This window comes from Dermochelys coriacea, chromosome 9 (assembly GCF_009764565.3).
Source record: "Dermochelys coriacea isolate rDerCor1 chromosome 9, rDerCor1.pri.v4, whole genome shotgun sequence".
Classification (NCBI taxonomy): Eukaryota; Metazoa; Chordata; order Testudines; family Dermochelyidae; genus Dermochelys; species Dermochelys coriacea.
Genome location: NC_050076.1, coordinates 12146208 through 12163608, shown reverse-complemented (window position 1 = coordinate 12163608; position 17401 = coordinate 12146208). Strand labels below are relative to the sequence as shown.

The 17401-nt window shown below is 42.2% G+C and overlaps 1 protein-coding gene across 6 annotated transcripts in view; it reads left to right on the top strand.

Moving 5' to 3' along the window:
* KCNMB2 (potassium calcium-activated channel subfamily M regulatory beta subunit 2) overlaps positions 1-17401 on the top strand; it is a 244696-nt gene that overhangs the window by 187435 nt on the left and 39860 nt on the right. The window contains exon 1 of one of the 6 annotated variants that reach the window (XM_043492482.1): positions 7168-7260. The exons of the other annotated variants lie outside the window; for them this stretch is intronic. Coding sequence (XP_043348417.1) covers positions 7241-7260 — 20 coding nt within the window. The 5' untranslated portion in view covers positions 7168-7240. Of the gene's footprint in view, positions 1-7167; positions 7261-17401 lie in introns of those variants that run through there. 6 annotated transcript variants of the gene reach the window in all.

Below are 17401 nucleotides of genomic sequence, written 5' to 3'. Positions count from 1 at the left end.
TGTAGTGCAAAAGTTTAGGTTGAAAATATTTCACGTTGTAATCTTTTAGATTGAAAGGGTGGGTCCTGTCTGTCAACAAAGAATGTCACAAAATTTTTGCAAGCAACAGCACCAAGTGTGAACTTGTCATAATATGTGAAAATACTCCTAGAGGCCTTAATCCAGTAAAGCACATGCTTAACTTTAATGCTACTCTCATGAGCATCTGACTTCAATAGGACCACTCATGCTTTAAGTTAAGCTTGTGCCTTAAGTGATTTGTTGCATCTGAGCTATGAACTAGTGCAACAACTCAGCATAAAAACCAAACATGGTCATGGTCTGCAGGATTTTTTTCCATTAATTTGATTTCTTGTAAGGATTAATCTTATCATAATAATAACAAATATTACCTAGCTAGTGTTTTTCAACAGTACATCTCAAAGCAGTTTACAAAGGATCCTCATTTCAATGATGAAGCAATTGAGGTGCAGAGAAGTGAATTGACTTGCCCAAGATCACTCAATCAGACTGTTGGCAGAACTGGGAATAGAACGCTGGTCTCCTCACTTCCTGGCCAATTCTCTGTGTCCTAGGGCATGATGCTGCTTCTTCAGAGAAAGTCCCAGTTTGGCCTTCACTCACATTTTACCATATGATCCCTGAGTATAGAATTCAGCCTTTCAACGACAGAGGCCTCCCCTTTCTGTGTCTCTCATATCTGCTCTTCCAGACCTTCTCGATAGCACCTGTTCAAGGGTGATGAGCTGTTATTAACCACTGTTCACTGAGGAGAATGCCATAACATTTTCACAGCTCAAATTTCTTGCAAATGTTTCACATATTTCTATTGGACACAATGCAAAGCCGCCAAGTTTTGCATGGTTTCCACTCTCAAGCATAAATTGACCCAGGCTCTGATTCTACTGGGACTTTGCCCAAGTTTGCCAGTGTTGCTGAATCTGGACCGATGTTCAGTTTGTAACCAAAGTTTTGCACAGCTCTGTGATCCTGTCGTCTGGTGGCACCACAATGTGCAGCCCTAGAAGGGATCTAAACCAGGTCCTTGGCTGCCAGGAGCTACAAAAAGACTATGTGGCCTTTTTCATGGGAGTCAAGGAGCTGCTTGTGTCTCTTACTGTGGCCTACCTCAGGTGAAGGCAATGAGTAGCACTGACGGATTCTAGAAGGAGTCATACTCAGCCGTCCTCTACCTAAAGCAGGATCTCAGCAAGGTGGGGCTTTTGACAGAAGAAGGGGGTGTAGATAAGGGGGAAAGTGGAAATGAACTACATGGCTCACAAGGGAGAGGGCTAAAAGAGAACGGACCGTCAGTTATGGAGTCTTAATGTAGCTAGATCCATCCCTGTTGCTTCTATTCACACTGATTTTTGCATTTAAAAAATGTGAATCCCTGTATAACAGCCAGATATCCACAGTAGTATTAATGACCCAGGGACAGTTGTTCAGCTGGTGTAAATTCGCATAACACTATTGAAATCCGTGGAGTTACGGCATCTAACCCTGCTGAAGAACTGGGTCACATGATCTAGTGCAAAATAGAAGCAGAAGTGGTCAGCATGGTGAGGTGAGGGAAAGAAAGCAGTAGGCAGGTGGGAAAGGTTAGGAAGATGAGTTAGAGAAGAAGGAGACGGAGGGCCAAAGAGGAGGTAAAAGCACCATTTCTGACCCAATCTCCATAAGCACGATCGTTCCATAAAGATCAGTCTGGAGCATTTGGCCCAAGAGAGGCATATTATTTCCTCCTAGCATTTGTATTTTACTTTTACCTCTTGCCACAATGGAAATTCAAGTCTCACATTCAGTCAAAGCTGAGCATTTTATCGCTTTTCCAGTCAACTGCTGAGCCAGATGTTTAAAATTTATCACCAGTAGCTCTGTGAGTACTGGATATGTAAGTAAATGAAAAATCAACCTTTTGCACTATGTCCCAGAGAAGTTTTTTTTCCTTTGGCCTGCTGATGCAGTTGGCTATCAGAATATGTGGCCTTCAAAAGTGGTTTGCTATCGACAATGTTATAGCTATTGGAAAATGAATCTTGCAGCTATCGCAGAGCACTGTTCTGTCAAGCCAGTTTGCTATTACAAAATTTCGTATTTGCAGCACGGGTCTGTGGCTTGCTACCAAATAGGTTTGCCAACCTTTTATTGCCTCTTTTTTGATGTTGTAAAGAGAAAAATCTTATTTCATCTGAAAGTTAAAAAGCTACAGAAGAATGGGAATGATCAGTCCAGCATGTTAACTTTTCTCTGTACCACTAAGAATCTTGTGTCATTCCTTGAAAAACCCCCTTTATTCCCTGGCACTGCTATAACCACAATGCTTCCACCAGACAGAGAGGAGACAGCATTTCCTTTAATGTTTGTTAATGCCACACCTGAACTGATGGAAGAATCAGTACTGGGTGATGGAAAATGCTCTTCTACCCAGGGGCTCTGCAGTATTCTCAGTCATAAAGGACTAAGGAGCATCACTATTATTAGAGGCCATGTGATCCAATGACCTGGGTTCTAGTCCTGGCTCTGCCACTGATCTGTTGCATGACCCTGGGCAAGTTATTTCATCTCTATCCACCCCATCACAGAGGTGACTGATCCTGCCTTAACATGAAGGAGGAGGTCCATGCCCAGACAGTCCACTCCATGTGGATCCTGGGGTATGATACTGGCCCATTATGTTCACGTGCACAGAGGAATAGCTTTGCTTGCTGTTAAAGTAAAGCCACCTTGGGCATAGAACATAGCCACTATTGTAACAGTGCCAAAGGAACCATGCCAAAGGGGTCAAAGGTGAGACATGAAATACAATTAAAAGTAAAGATGCAATTTGACCAGAAGACTGGGGCTAACATGGAAAATATGGGACTTATGGAAAATAGCATGGGATCACAAGTAGTTAGGATCCTCTTTATTTATATTCCATCTGCAAAATGGCATCTACAGTAGCACAATGTCCTGTAGCACCCTGCTAAGGCAACGATTTAGCCAAGACTTACAGAGAGTGTCAACTATTGTGACACCGGTATTACTTCCTGCAGCACTTATAGTTTCACTATGTTCTGAGGTTTCCCATTAAAAAAAAGATTGACCAGGCCCAAACCTTCTTAGTTTGGAAAATCTGACAAGATTACAGTGAAAAGTGGTATTTAAAAATCTGATCCAAAACCCATTGAAGTCAATGGAAGTCAATTCACTCCAGTGGGCATTAGATCAGACCCTGAACAGCTAAACTAAATGTCATCACGCTTTACACATCTGTCAATTTCAGCTTTGCTTATTTGAATGTGAAGACACTATAGCTCTGACCTAAACAGCTCAGTTATGACTATTTATGCAGCGCAATACAGATGCATAGGTGTGAGCTGAATTCTGTTTATTGCACAGGACCTTCCGTGTCATTAATACAAAAAGTAGCATTTACTTGCTTTACTATGTATATGTATTCAAAGCAATGGCATTGGAGGATCTGGCTGGATTATGAAACCTATTTTTCAGGGAAGTAGAGAGCGCATCAGAGAAATTTCTTTATTATAAAATTTCTGATCTCCCTCTTTAATCCAGAGGGTTTATGAGTTCTATTTTAATGGCCTTTTAAAAGAGACTCAGTTATTCCCATGCTTGTTTAAACACCAGCAGCTCTTTAATGACTGCACTGGCACCTTCTAGTAAGGGCAGAATAATCGTTAGCTTCCGAGTTTAGCCAACAAGCACTAATGACTAGTGAAGACGTCTGTTTTAATAGAAGAAAAGGAGTACTTGTGGCACCTTAGAGACTAACAAATTTATTAGAGCATAAGCTTTCGTGAGCTACAGAAGTGAGCTGTAGCTCATGAAAGCTTATGCTCTAATAAATTTGTTAGTCTCTAAGGTGCCACAAGTACTCCTTTTCTTTTTGCGAATACAGACTAACACGGCTGCTACTATGAAACCTGTTTTAATAGAAGTTTTATGGGCATTTTCCGCTCTCTTAGGAGGAGTAAACATAGCAAAGGTTTGAAATTTTCTTTTATTTATCTCTCTTGCAAAAGATAACATTATTCCCATGGAAGTGCTCACCATAGTTTACAGCCACTAGTAGGTGTAAAGCTAAGGAACCTTCATGAGGCAAAGTTTATGGCATTAGCTGGTTTTGCCACAGCTAACGACAGCAAAAGTACAGTAAGCCTCAGCTTGGACGTATTTTATTACCCCAACTACTTCGGTGCATGGATGCAAAGTGCTCTGAAAAGGCAGAATGTTAGGGTGCATACTAAACGGCTACACTAAGGGTTACGGGCCTGATTCTTCCGGCTTTAGGCTCTGCACACAGTTTTTGTACCAGGATAATTACGTCAATTAGGGGTGTGATTTCTTATCAGTATAGTTATCCTGTATAACCCCAAATGCAGACACAGTTTTACCATTATCCTAGTGCCTTATACAGCTTATATAGCTTATTGCCCTTCCAGTATTGGAATAGCTATACCAATAATGTACATTGATAAAGATATAAACATGTCCACAGTAGGAGATATACTGGTATAGTTAAAGCAATGCAACTTTCTAGCATAGGCAACACCTTTGCACAGGGGTGAATTTCATCCAAACTGACTAAGAGCAGGGACAATTAAAATCCCAGTCAAGCCCTTTTGAAAGGAGCACTTAGGGGGCATACCAGCCTCATGCTGTCTTTCTGCACAGGGGCTAATTTCCTCCTTTGAATATTACCTTAAAAGCAATGCGGTTGCTCATGGCATACGATACTGTTCACTCTATGCAGCACTGAAGTCCCACTTACGCCCTATTTTGAGGCCTTCAGTGCTGCATAGACCCTGTGTTGACCCTCCACACAGGGACAAATTTCACCCAAGGCCCAGAAGGTTGGGCTGGCATAATCAGGTGCTCAATTAGCATGTGAGAGGCATTCTGATATACCAAATGGGGTGTGCTTTCTTTTCCAAGTGATTTATTTTAAAATTATTCATAATCATTTTATTACATGAAGTACATACCAGAAGCTGAATTGCCCTTATTCAGGAGTTGGGTGCTTTTTGTTGATGTGATTCCTTAGCCAAGTGTAATGCCATGAAATGATTAGATTTTAATGTATATATTGACTTGGTGTCACAGATGATTTTCATTCTCCCCATTATGCTTATAAATAAAAGCATCTGCCATAATTAGAAAATATGAACATTTTAAAACCTCCATTAATTTGCCCCATTAATCTAAGAGCTGGGCAGATGTTTACTAATAACTTTTTATATTACATTCATCAACTGTTGCCTAGAATAAAAAGGTTGAGATGCGATATTGCACCTGAGTTAAACAAAAAGGGATCTGGCTGAATCCAGGTTTCTGTTTAACGCAAGGAAGAATTTTGGTTTTCAGTCTAAGTACTCCTTAAAATTTTACCTCTCTCCTGGCCCAGAGTGTGCAAAGATCTGCAGCTGGTCCTTCCTTTATGTGAAGGTCAAAATTCAGCATGGACTTGCTATACCCATTGAAATCAATTCTGGTTTTAAATGTTAATAAGGTTAGAACAAAGGGTGTTTCCTTCCACATCGTGCCAGTCTTGAGGTCTGTTTTTAGAATCTTTCTCCAGAAATCAGCTTCAGATTTTGGGAACTTTTCTCAATTTAAGTAATAAAAAAGTACCCACACAGTTGTAGTCTGAATGCTAAAATCTCCAAAGGGGCTACAATAAAGGATAAAAATGAGTATTTTTGTCTGTCACTTCATGGTTCTATGGCAGAACCAAACCCAAGTGTTTCTGTTCTATTCTATATAGGTTCTTACACCGCACTCATCACCATAATATTGGAGTCCTTCCAGTAGTGCATTAAGCAATGTGACTTCACATCTCTTCCATATTGTTTGTTCTTTCATTCTCCCCTCTGCCCCAGGATAGAAGCATATGTAGTGGCGTCTCTCGGTTTGGTAGGGCTTTAGGTTTTTTATGTGTTAATACAAGAGAAGGCAAGGTCAAAGAAATGTACTTTTACTTAGAGTGAAAGGTGGTGAGGTTTGTGATGGTCCTTAGTTCCTGGAGGAGCTCATTCCACAGCCTCAGACAGGCCCCTGAGAAAGTTCTGTCTCCCACACAGATAATTTTTTCTCTTGCTGTGAACAGTTCCTTTGGGCCAAATGAACACAGTTGTTGATCATGGTCTTCATCACAGCACCTTTGGCTATCTTCATATCCTAGGCCCAGGCCATGGAGCACTTTGAAGATAAAGACCCAGACCTTGAACTTGATTTGAAATTGTATGAGAAGCCAGTTCACAGCGTGAAGGACAGGTTTGAAGTATTCATGATAGCCTGTGTTGCTGAGGAGATGCTCTGAACACTCGCTTAGTAAGATGTAGACTAACACCTTTAGATACTTTGAGTTACTTATATTGTACACTGTGAGGAGCCTGGGATACAACAGGACCACATAAATGATCTAAAAGATGTTAGCTGTTGTCTTAACTAGCTTTAAGAGGGCTTTTCAATCAAGTTAAGCTAAATCAATTGAATGAGCACAAATGCAGAAAAGAACCATTTTGCCTATCAAGACGGGACCTGAAGAAGAGCAACATTTCTGGTGAAATCTATCTTCTTCTAATTGTTTTTTAATGGGGAACATGGTGATATGTCCCAGGAGCAGTTTTGCAATGAGAGAACTGTAATGTGTGTCTATCCCGGTGGAAGTAACCTTCAAGGTCAGTGTTGAAAAACAGCATCACTTGGGTTTGATTTGAACATTCCCTGTGTGATTACCAGAGCTCAAGGGAATATTAGAAAGGCATGGGCAAGGGGTTGCATTTAGAGAGCAGAAAGGTGAAAGATTAAGAGGAGACTGTTACACTTCCCTAAAATATTCAGTAGGCAAAATTAACTCACTTTTCTCTGCTTCCTAATGTCCATCTTCTCATTTAATCAACAGCAATACTAAATTCATTGTAGAAGCTTTTTCTTTTTGGAGAGAAAGATGGATGAGCGCCTGCCGGGGGCAATACTGGGAGTGTGGAGTAAAAGATTAAAAAGGAAGGACAGGATTTGTCAGATGAAGTTTCTCTGAACCAGTTCCTGTTGGAACTCGAGGGCAGGCCCAGGCTTCCACGGTACTGCATGTTCTGCAGCAGTAGATGCGAGTTTCCGCAGCTCTGAGTTGGTTGTAATTTCCCGCATAACATTTGGCAGGTTTGGATGGTGAACTTTTCCCTTGATCCTGATCGTTCCTGTCATTCCACAACTGTTGGATGGCAGCTGGCCTATGCGATGTTTCAGGACCCAGTAAGCAAACTATTCTGATCCCCATCCCCCACCTCTCTCTCTCTCTCTCTGTCTCTCAGCCTGAAGGGCCATGGAATATTCAGAGTAGCAGACGCATACACAACACACATTGCTTCATATGCTGTGTGAGTCAATGGGAATAATGAGCACGATAAAGTCCTGCAAACACATGAAGCCTTGGGCATCAGTGGTGCAATCCTGCAGCCTAGAATAAAGCCATCAGAATGCTGAGATGACCAAGTCCAATGCGAGGCCAGGCGGCTCTCCAACTTGGAAGTGCCCCATACGATAAGCAGTAAAGGGACATTTATCTGTGTCTCATTCCTTGATAATGAGTACTCGTTGCCTCTGGCAGATTAACTAGATGCCTGCTTTGTGAGTTCCCCATAGTTCTCCAACATTCAGCCCCGAGAAGAAAGAGTGGCAAATGCAGGTGACAGTTGGTGCTGGCCAATAAAGCATCACATAGTTCATAACTTTGTTTATGTGGGAAGGATGAACAAAGCTTGTCCCATGTTTGTCCAGGGAAGGGTTAAAGTCTTATTCCAGACCAAGAAGTTAACAGGTGTCTTTCCTCAGCAGAGGCACTGCATGGGAACTAATGTGAGAAGGAGTGGACTAGGCTTACTGGTGATGATTCCTCTTCAGGAAGCGGTGTTTGGACTCACTGGCTCCAGAGGTTGAATTGAAAGGGAAGTGGCTGTGTCCTGATGCAAGAGAACATTTTGGGACTAGCTGCAGTAAGCCAGACTTAGTTTCCTTTGAAATACCCAGGTGTCAGGAAACCTCACTTCCTTGTTTTGTATAGACTGTGGCTGTTTGCTTTGCATTTGACTTTGGATACAGGATTTGTTTTACTTGTTGCTGAGAGCTGAGGAAAAGCACTTCCCAGAGGCAGCTGCTTGCAGTGCACAACAAGCTTAATTAGTCCCACATAACCCAGGAACTCTGCTGTATTTTCTTGAGTGCCATCTCCTGGTAACTTACCTAGTAACTATATAAACACAGACATAAAGTATAATACTCATAGCAGCTGATCAATTCCCACTACAGGATCTCGATACATTAAAGAGAGAGTTACACTGGAGCCCCAGAGTTTGGATGGGGGTGTGTTGGATCTTGGATTTAGGTTTGTTACATTACACGGATATGGGACAGTGTAAAGCTGTATCTAGGTATGAGTTTCCTCAAATCCTGGTCATGTTGGGATTTGAGATTTTGGTTTGGCCTACTGTAGACATAAAGGCCAGATATGAAGTTGGGTGCTAGAGATTGTAACAGAGTGTGATGACCCTTTAAAGGTAGATACAACCCAGAACACCTGTTCTGCAGCCTTGCGCTCTTTAAGCCCAGGTTTCTAAGAGCTGTGTAATCTCTACTAGGGTCATGTGACTGATAGTATGACTAGGCTGAGAGAAATGCCTGCTTGTAGAAGAGGCAGGAAATAAAAGGCATGTCTGGTCTCTTGCTCTTAAAGAGCAGGGAGTCTGTCCACGGAGTGACTTGAAGGGGAACTGCTGTGGCTATTGGGTTTATCTAAGAAAAATACCAGGAAGGAAGCCTGAGTGGGGCTATGACTAGGGGACTGCCTGGAACTATTGTAAATCCTTGTAGCCAAGAGGGGTAAATAGCCTATTCACAAACCCTGGTGGGAGGGAAGATGAGGGGTGGAAGGACTGTAGCAAACTCCAATATAAGGGCAGGTCTATGTGCAGTTTCTAGTAAGAGGGCTAAGGAAGCCTGAGGCCAAAGCATAGATGGGAGGGAATTTCCAGAGCAAATAATGGAATTTAACTAGTATATTTACAAACCAGATCTCAGGAGGGAAGATTCTAATGTTAGTTGTGTGGAATGTGAGTCTTCTGTTTCTGGGGTGTCTGAGACAGAGGCATGCATCTGATGAGGGACCAGATAAGTCCTGTAACAGACCTGAACCAAAACTCTGCATCCAACCTCTAACACACACACAGCTGTTTCATATTATGCTTAGATCATGTGGCTGTAATGGCAGTCCTGGGGATGAATTTTAGGTAACCAATCACCACATATATGTCCATTGAACAGTTACTGATTCAGTAAAATATTTTATCCCACTTTATACCAGGCGGTAAACAGATGGCAAACTATCCCCTTCAGATTTGCCTCTCCTCAGATAGGAACAGAATTCTCTTGTCCACACTAAACAGGGGAACAATGTAGAGTCTTGGTGTATTTCCAAATACAGGCTGCACTACATGACTGCACACTAGTGGGAAGCAGTGTGGGCTAGTGGATAGAGCACTGAACTGGTACTCAGAAGACCTGGGTGCTAGTCCCAGCTTGGCCTCTGGCCTGCTGGGTGACCTTGGGCAAGTCATTTCCCTGGTCTGTACCTCTGTTTTCCTACCTGTAAAAGGGGGCGAATGACACTGATCTCCTTTGTAAAGAACTTTGTAATCTCCTGATGAAAAGTTCTAGGTAAGATCCAGGTGTTATTACTGTCTGACTATGATTGTTACGGTGGGCAAAATTCTGTGGTGCTGTATAGCCTGTGCAGGTCTCTTGATGGTCGGGATAGTACTTCATATAAGGAATTTGGATGGGATTTAGGAGATCTGGGTTTGCCACAGACTTCCTGTGTAATTATGGACAATCATGCTCATCTTGCTATGCCTCAATCCCCCCTCTATTACATGGGAATAATGAGATGCTCAAATACTGTAAACAACTGAAGCAACGTTGCGTTTAACCCATTGTGATCAAAATTTTCACCACTGCATGTTTCTGCTCCTCCAACCCACATCCCCAAACAAGCTGATGTGGAAGTAGCTAGGCAGGGGCATCAAGAACATGTTACAGATGCAGTAACGTGGTACAATTTTTCATAATTCTTCACTGAGCAGCTGTCATATGAATAGTCCCCTAGCCCTTGGTATCACCGTTTTGCAGCACTGTGTTGGCAAAGCCAATAACTCAAACTGCTTTCAACAGTACACCTGACTAAGACACATTCACCATGCCAATGATATTGGGGAGTGTCTGGTATTGTATATCCTGTCATTCCACTCAGTTCCTAGCAAGCACCTAAAGTGTTAATGGCTTTATACCAGTGCAAGTGTTCTCCAAGCATGTCCTGTATGGCAGCCATTTAAATTTTTATCTCTTTGGTGATGCCTAATTGAGACAGGGCAGGGCTGAGAGAGAAGTTTTTTTATATTTGCAGCTCTTACAAAACAGGATGGGCCATAAAGGAAAAACGTTAAACTATTGCAGGGTTTGTGTGTTATGGTCAGTCTCAGTGTATCAGGATTAACGTGCCTGCAACAAGCACATAGCCTCCACTTTTACTTGTAGGAACTACATCTCCCCCGTTATCAGGAGTGATAAACGCAGGGGAGAGACAGGAAGGAAGAGCCAGGTCATTCAGTGATCATGCTGCATAGCTTCTTCTCACACTCAGTACAGCAAGGGGATTCTAGAGAGGCACATTTATAGTGTGGCATTTCCAGCACACACCAGTCAGAGGCAGTGAGAGATCCAGCTGCCTCCTAATTGATGAGGTCTGTAGACTCAGACCCCTCAACAAGTATCTCTTTTGAGTCTCAGGTCTGATCACTGGATGATATGTGGTCAGATGTAACTCTTCCATGTCAGAGCATTGCTCTTTGGATGATATTATTCACCCCCAGATCTTCTCCTCTCCTTGATGGAAAGGAATTTTCTGCTGGGCATTTTGCACTTGAACTTCAGTACCTGGACATGTGTCTTCCATGAGCTACTGGAAAATAATCTCCTAAAAATGAAATAGGTGTTACGTGTCCAGTCTGGCATCCAGAGCATCATGATGAGTTTCTGCTGCAACCAATTTTGCTGCCACAAATTCCCTAAGGCATTCTTGCCCAGCACTATTTAAAAGGGGAACATTCAATGTGCCCTGAGGGAAGTGAAGCATGAAAGTCCTGTTATCACTGACAGAAGTTTTGCCTCCAGTTCCCCATCTGCTGTGCTGAATGTTAACTTCTAATATTGGCACTTCAGCTGAAATAATAAATAGGGGCTCCAAATCAACCAACATATTAGTCAGTCAGATCCTTGGTCAGTGCCAGGCCTTGGTCTGAAAGGATTTGGTATAGACATTCTTGTTTCAGGAGAGTGAAAAGACCAAAGAAAATCACATTGTAATCTTTTGCTGATCTAGGGGAAATGTGAGCATAGAACAGTACTAAATAATGGGTCAAAACCAGAGCCATTTATTCCTAGTCTCTGTCGGATTTGGGGGCTCAAATGAAATGGAACCTGGCTAGGAATCACCTCAGGTTTTAGTTTTGCAAAACCCAAGCCACCCCCAAATTTTGCCCATCTCCACGGGGTTCTGCAAAGCTCCTTCTTGAAAATCATATCTAGAAACAGCTTAAAATAGCGCAGAAGGCAAGAAAATAATCTGAACAAGAATTAATAGTGGCTTTAACTAGTGTCCATGCAACTCATGGAAATGTCCATTTATCTCAGCTAAACCAAGGCAAGACCCTTAGATTCTAATCCAAGGAACCATGATTAGGGAAAAAAAATCTGCCTCCTTATATAAAAAAAAACCCCATCATTGTCCAACAGTAATAGTACTGCAGCGTCATTCTTATAAACTGTACGCTTGCTGTAATTAATAGAGATTAGAGCCATAGGAAAAATTGCAGCCACTGTGCCAGCTCCTAGCATAATTGCCATTTCTGTATTGGGGTATTTAGCCTGAAACTATTGTGCTTTTTGTTTTGTTTTTTGCTGCATCTTTACATTTCTAAGAAACCTGCTAAAACAGCAAGTGTTTTGTTCTCATTGCTTCTGTTGCCTGGTATAGAAGGGAGATGCACATTGTGGTCTCTCAAGGAGACTTGGTTTTTGTTCTTTCTTATTGTTGGTTTTCCTGAATCTATGCTAAATTGGCTTTAGACTAAAAGTCTGCTATGAAAACATAATGTACCCAAGTTTTGGCTCACCAGCCAACAGGCAGCTCCACTTAGTAAATTGTAAAAAGTTTTTTCAGGGTACTATAATGTGATCCAAACATTCACATTCTCTGTAAAAAACTGCAATAAGTATATATAAAAATATATCTCTGGTGCCTTTCTCGGGCAGCTTTTTAAGCCATAAGACTGTGTTTTGGACATTGACCTAGCGGCTGGTGAATTTTAAATAGCAAAGTGCTGCGTGTAGACAGGAGGTAGGCTGGAATGATAAGGTGCCAGCCCCAAGAAGTGCTCTTCTGTGAAATGTACTGTATTATAACGTGGCAAAGAGGAAAGATGGTCTTGAGGTTACAGCACTAGACTGGGAATCAGGAGATTTAGGCTCACTTTCTGCCACGAACTTCCTATGTGACCTTGGAAGCCCACTTTATCTTTCTGTGCGTCCATTCCCTATCTGTAAGGTGGGAGTAATAATACTTCCATTTTATCTCTCTAGTCTATTTAGATTTTAAGTTCTCTGGAGCAGGGGCACTCTCTTAATAGGTGTAAATATAGCCCCTAGTACCATGCTGTAATTGGTTTGGTCTTGCAAGGCTGGTTGGGACTGGGTTATGGGATCTTTACTACAACCCTGGACCTTACAGGCAGTAGCACAATTCTGTAACATGCTGGTAACACACAATGGCCCCATAAGCAAGACAAAACTGTATTCTAATACAGTGGCCCAACAAGGCTTTCACTGTAATTATTTTATTAAACTAGAACTACCTGAGGGAATGGTGGCTTTCTTCCAAAGTTCTAGCTGCACCTTTATGCACACAATTTAACCAAGTGGAAAAAAAGGAAGCCAGAGGCAAGTTCAATCCCTTTGTGTCCTGATCCCACTGGCTGTTCATGAATGAATGATTACTCCAGATAAGGCCTATCCATTGTCTGCCAGCAAGGACTGTGTCTTTGTTGCAAGATAATAATCATTCAAATCCACCCATTTCTTAGTTCCTAAGATGACAACTAATTTCTGCTCAAAAGTCCTTGTCAGGTTTCAGAAGAGGTACTGTTCATAGCTTGTATTTGCGTACATCCCTCCTGAATGCAGAATTGTATCATTCTGTGGCAGCGACAGAGGAGACTAATGGCTGATGGAATTGTGACAGCCATTGAGCACACAAAACAAGATTGTACTTGCACAGTTCCTTTCATCCAAGGATCTTAGAGCATTTTCCAAACATCAATTAATTGTTCCTCACCATAGCCCAGTGTGTTTAGAAAGAGTGTTACACGTTCAATTTTACAGATGAGGAAACTGAACATAAGAATGGCATCACTGGGTCAAACCAATGGTCCATCTAGACCAATAGCCTGTCTTCTGTCAGTGGCCAATGACAGGTGCTTCAGAGGGAATGAATAGAACAGGGAATCATCAAGTAATCCATCCCCTGTCATCCACGCCCAGTTTCTGGTAATGAGAGACTAGAGACACCAGAGCATGAGGTGGCATCCCTGACCATCTTGGCTAATAACCATCTATCCTCCATGAATTTATCTAGTTCTTTTTTTTTAACCCTGTTAGGGTTTTGGCCTTCACAGCATCCCCAGGCAATGAGTTCCACAAGTTGATTATGCATTATATGAAGAAGTACTTCCTTTTGTATGCTTTAAACCTGCTGCTTATTAATTTCATTGGGTGGCCTCTGATTCTTGTGTTATCTGAAGGAGTAAATAACACTTGCCTATTCACTTTCTCCACACCAGTCACAGTTTTATAGATCTCTGTCATATCCCCCCTCGTAGTCGTCTCTTTTCCAAGCTGAAAAGTCCCAGTCTTCTTAATCTTTCCTCAAAAAGAAGCTGTTCCATACCCTTAATGATATTTTTTGCCCTTCTTTGTACCTTTTCCAATTCTAATATATCTTTTTTTGGAGATGGGGTGACCAGAACTGCATGAAATAGTCAAAGTGTGGGCATATCGTGGATTTATATATGTTAATTATAATGATATTTTCTATCTTATTATCTATCCCTTTCCTAATGCTGCCTAACATTCTATTAGTTTTTTCGACTGCAGCTGCACATTGAGCAGATGTTTTTCAGAGAACTATCCACAGTTGACTGCAAGATCTCTTTCTTGAGTGGTAACAGCTAATTTAGAATCCGTCATTTTGTATGTAAAACTGGGATTATGTTTTCCAATGTGCAGTACTTTGCATTTATCAACACTGAATTTCATCCGCCATTTTGTTACCCCGTCACCCAGTTTTGTGAAATCCCTTTGTAACTCTTAGCTGATGCAAAAAGAGTGTAAGTGACTTGCCTGAAGTCACACACCACGCCAGTGGCAGAGCTAAGAATAAAGTCCAGAAGTCCAGATTCCCTGTTCCCTGCTCTGGTCATTCATTAGATCATAGGTTTTATAGACCCTGGCAGTTACTCAACAGAAAGATAGGTTGCCTGCAGTGATAATACATCTTTAAACTAAACTTGAAGTAAGAAATCCACTTGCTTGTTAGGAAGGCAGTTTGGCCTTAGCTCAGGTCTATAACACCAAAGATCTGGGTTCTATTCCCAACTCTGCCATTGATCTGCTGGGTAACATTAGCCAAGTCACTTCACCTTGCTGCGTCTGAGTTTCCCCATCTGTATAATGGGGATAATGATCTCCATTGTAAATAGTGTTGAGATCACCTCATTATTATTATTCATGTCTAACTGTGTCCCAAAAAAAATCAACAGATATCTGGCACTATAGGTGTTTGTCAGCTATGTATTTTGAGCTCCTCATGCAATTTACTGATCCACTAAAACTGAACTGCTGTATTTCTCTGAACAGAAATGAAACCCAACAACAGCAAAATTAAAAGAGTAAAAAAAGGCAGGCCTGAGCCAATATGGAGTTGTATTTATTTTTTTAATTCCATCTCCTGTAGCATCCATGATGAATGGTGTGACAAAAGGAACCTAACTGAATTAGAATTTCAGTGTGGCCCACATAGACTGTAGCTCTTTCCATTCATAAACGGCACATCTGGGCTGTAATTGCCTGCTTCCTTATCTGCACGTCTCTTTTTAAAGCTAATCCAAACGCCAGACTCAAAAATAAGTAATTCCACAGTTCAATCCCCACTGTACGGTAGTTTTAGTATCGCCTCTGCCTTTGCTTTGCTCCAGCTGCTGTCCTCTGTGGCACAGGGGTTGAAACAGAGGAGATAAGAAATGATTGGCCCCCTAAAGGAATTAGATGGGTGCAGTGGGAGAAGGAACGATTGCTGCCATATCTGCCACTGCTGTTTGCTCTTTTCCTTTGGGGGTTGTTTTGCTGCTGTTTATCTCCTTCCTTCTGCCGCTTCCCTTGTGTATCTCTGCTCCTCCTTTGTCATTTCCACTAGGGTGGGGGGCCCTCCTTTCTTTTCTATAAAATCCTCTCCCTCACACAGATCACATCACAAATTCTCTTCCTGACTCCTACCCACAAACACAGCCACCATCAGTTTTTTAATCTTAGCTTTCCCTCGGTGACACGTGCCGTTGAGTGACATTTCAAAGCCAGGTATTGCTCAGTTAATGAAAATCTCCATTCTGTTTTCACAAGGAACTAGCAAGTATGTACACTTAGAAATGTGGGAAACTAAGAGCTACAGAAATACACAGGGCCAAAGCCTGCTTCTACTGAAGTCAATGGCTGAACTCTCAGTGACTTCATTAGGGCCAGCATTTGCCGCATGGTCCTTTTAACTTTATCAGGGATCCCAAAGCAGCAGTGAGCTCTCCCCTAATTCTCTGACTTGGATAAACAGCACTCCCCCTGGCTTCCCTACTCCTTGGCTGGTATTGTCAGCACACTGTTGGCTTCCCCCCAAGTTTCAGTCTATTTTAAACACTAAACTTAATCCTAGGGTAATTATGCCGTTGTTTCTACCTTCTCAATCAGAGTACTAGCTTCTCAGAGAGACAGGATGGTCCAGTGATTAGGCTCCTAGCCTAGGACTTCTGAGAACTGTGTTCAAGTCCCTGTTCTGCCACAGATTTCCTATGTGACCTTGGGCAAGTCACATAGCCTCTGTGGACTTCAGTTCCCCATCTGTAAAAGGGGGATAATAGCAGTTTCTTATCTTGCTGCACTGTTGTGAGGATAAATGCATGAAAGTTTTGAGTGGCTCGAATACTTACAGTAATGGGGGCTGGAGATAGAGCCAACTGCGCATTCCTGTATACAGTAAAGAGCTAACCATTTATATGGTCAAAGAGAATCTCCCTTTAGCATATCACTTCACAGTAGACCATTACACAGTATATGCAGAAGAGCTCAGCTCCAGCATAGGCACCTAAATAAGGGGAAGACTTTCAACAGTGCACAGCTCCCAGCAGCTCCCATTGTGACACTCATGAACTTAGGTTCACAAGTAATCCACTCCCAAAGTGCACCCAACTCTTTTGAAAATCTGGTGTCTAAACAGAAACTGAGCTCTTCTGAAATCTGGCTGATTATAGGCCCAGGAAAGGAAGGCTAGAGGAGAAGGTATTTTTGGCATTGAGAAGTAGGATGAAGACTCCAGCTCAAGCTCTATGCTGGAAGCAAACCACCACCAGTCTATGTTCTAGTCTAAGATAGAAATTGAGGGCTAATGCCAGAGAGAACCACAGTTTTTATTTTGCCTGCCCTATGTCCCCTCCTTTCCATGCAGCTCCTGTTTATATGTGACAATGCTGGTCGTGCCAGTAAGATTCAAACACTGACTGTGTGACTCAAATGTGAACTTCCATCGTTGTTGCCTTCAACATCCTTCCTCCTTAATATAGTCTCCTGAGATCTCTGTTAGGGCTAGATTCCAAATCTTAAACTTCTCCACTCAAGTCCCAATGGGGTTCTGTGTGCTATGAAGACAGTGGAGACTCATGCCTCCCGGACTTTTTCTGCTGCCATTGTTCCTGCTGCTGGACACACCACACAAAGCTGTACCATTTTACCTATAGTCCCTGCCCTCCCCAGCACCCTGGGAGCTTTTGAAATGATGAATATAGTGCTTGTCCAACATGTCATTTCCTACGTAAATACAAATGCATTTACAATTGACAGGGCACAGAAGGCTTTAAAATGTTTACTGTGTCTTGACAGGCAGAGGTGACAATTATCCCTGGCTGTTCCCCAGGGACGATGATCCCCGTTGACTGCAGTGCGCCAAGAGAGGTGATTGCCACGTGCTGGG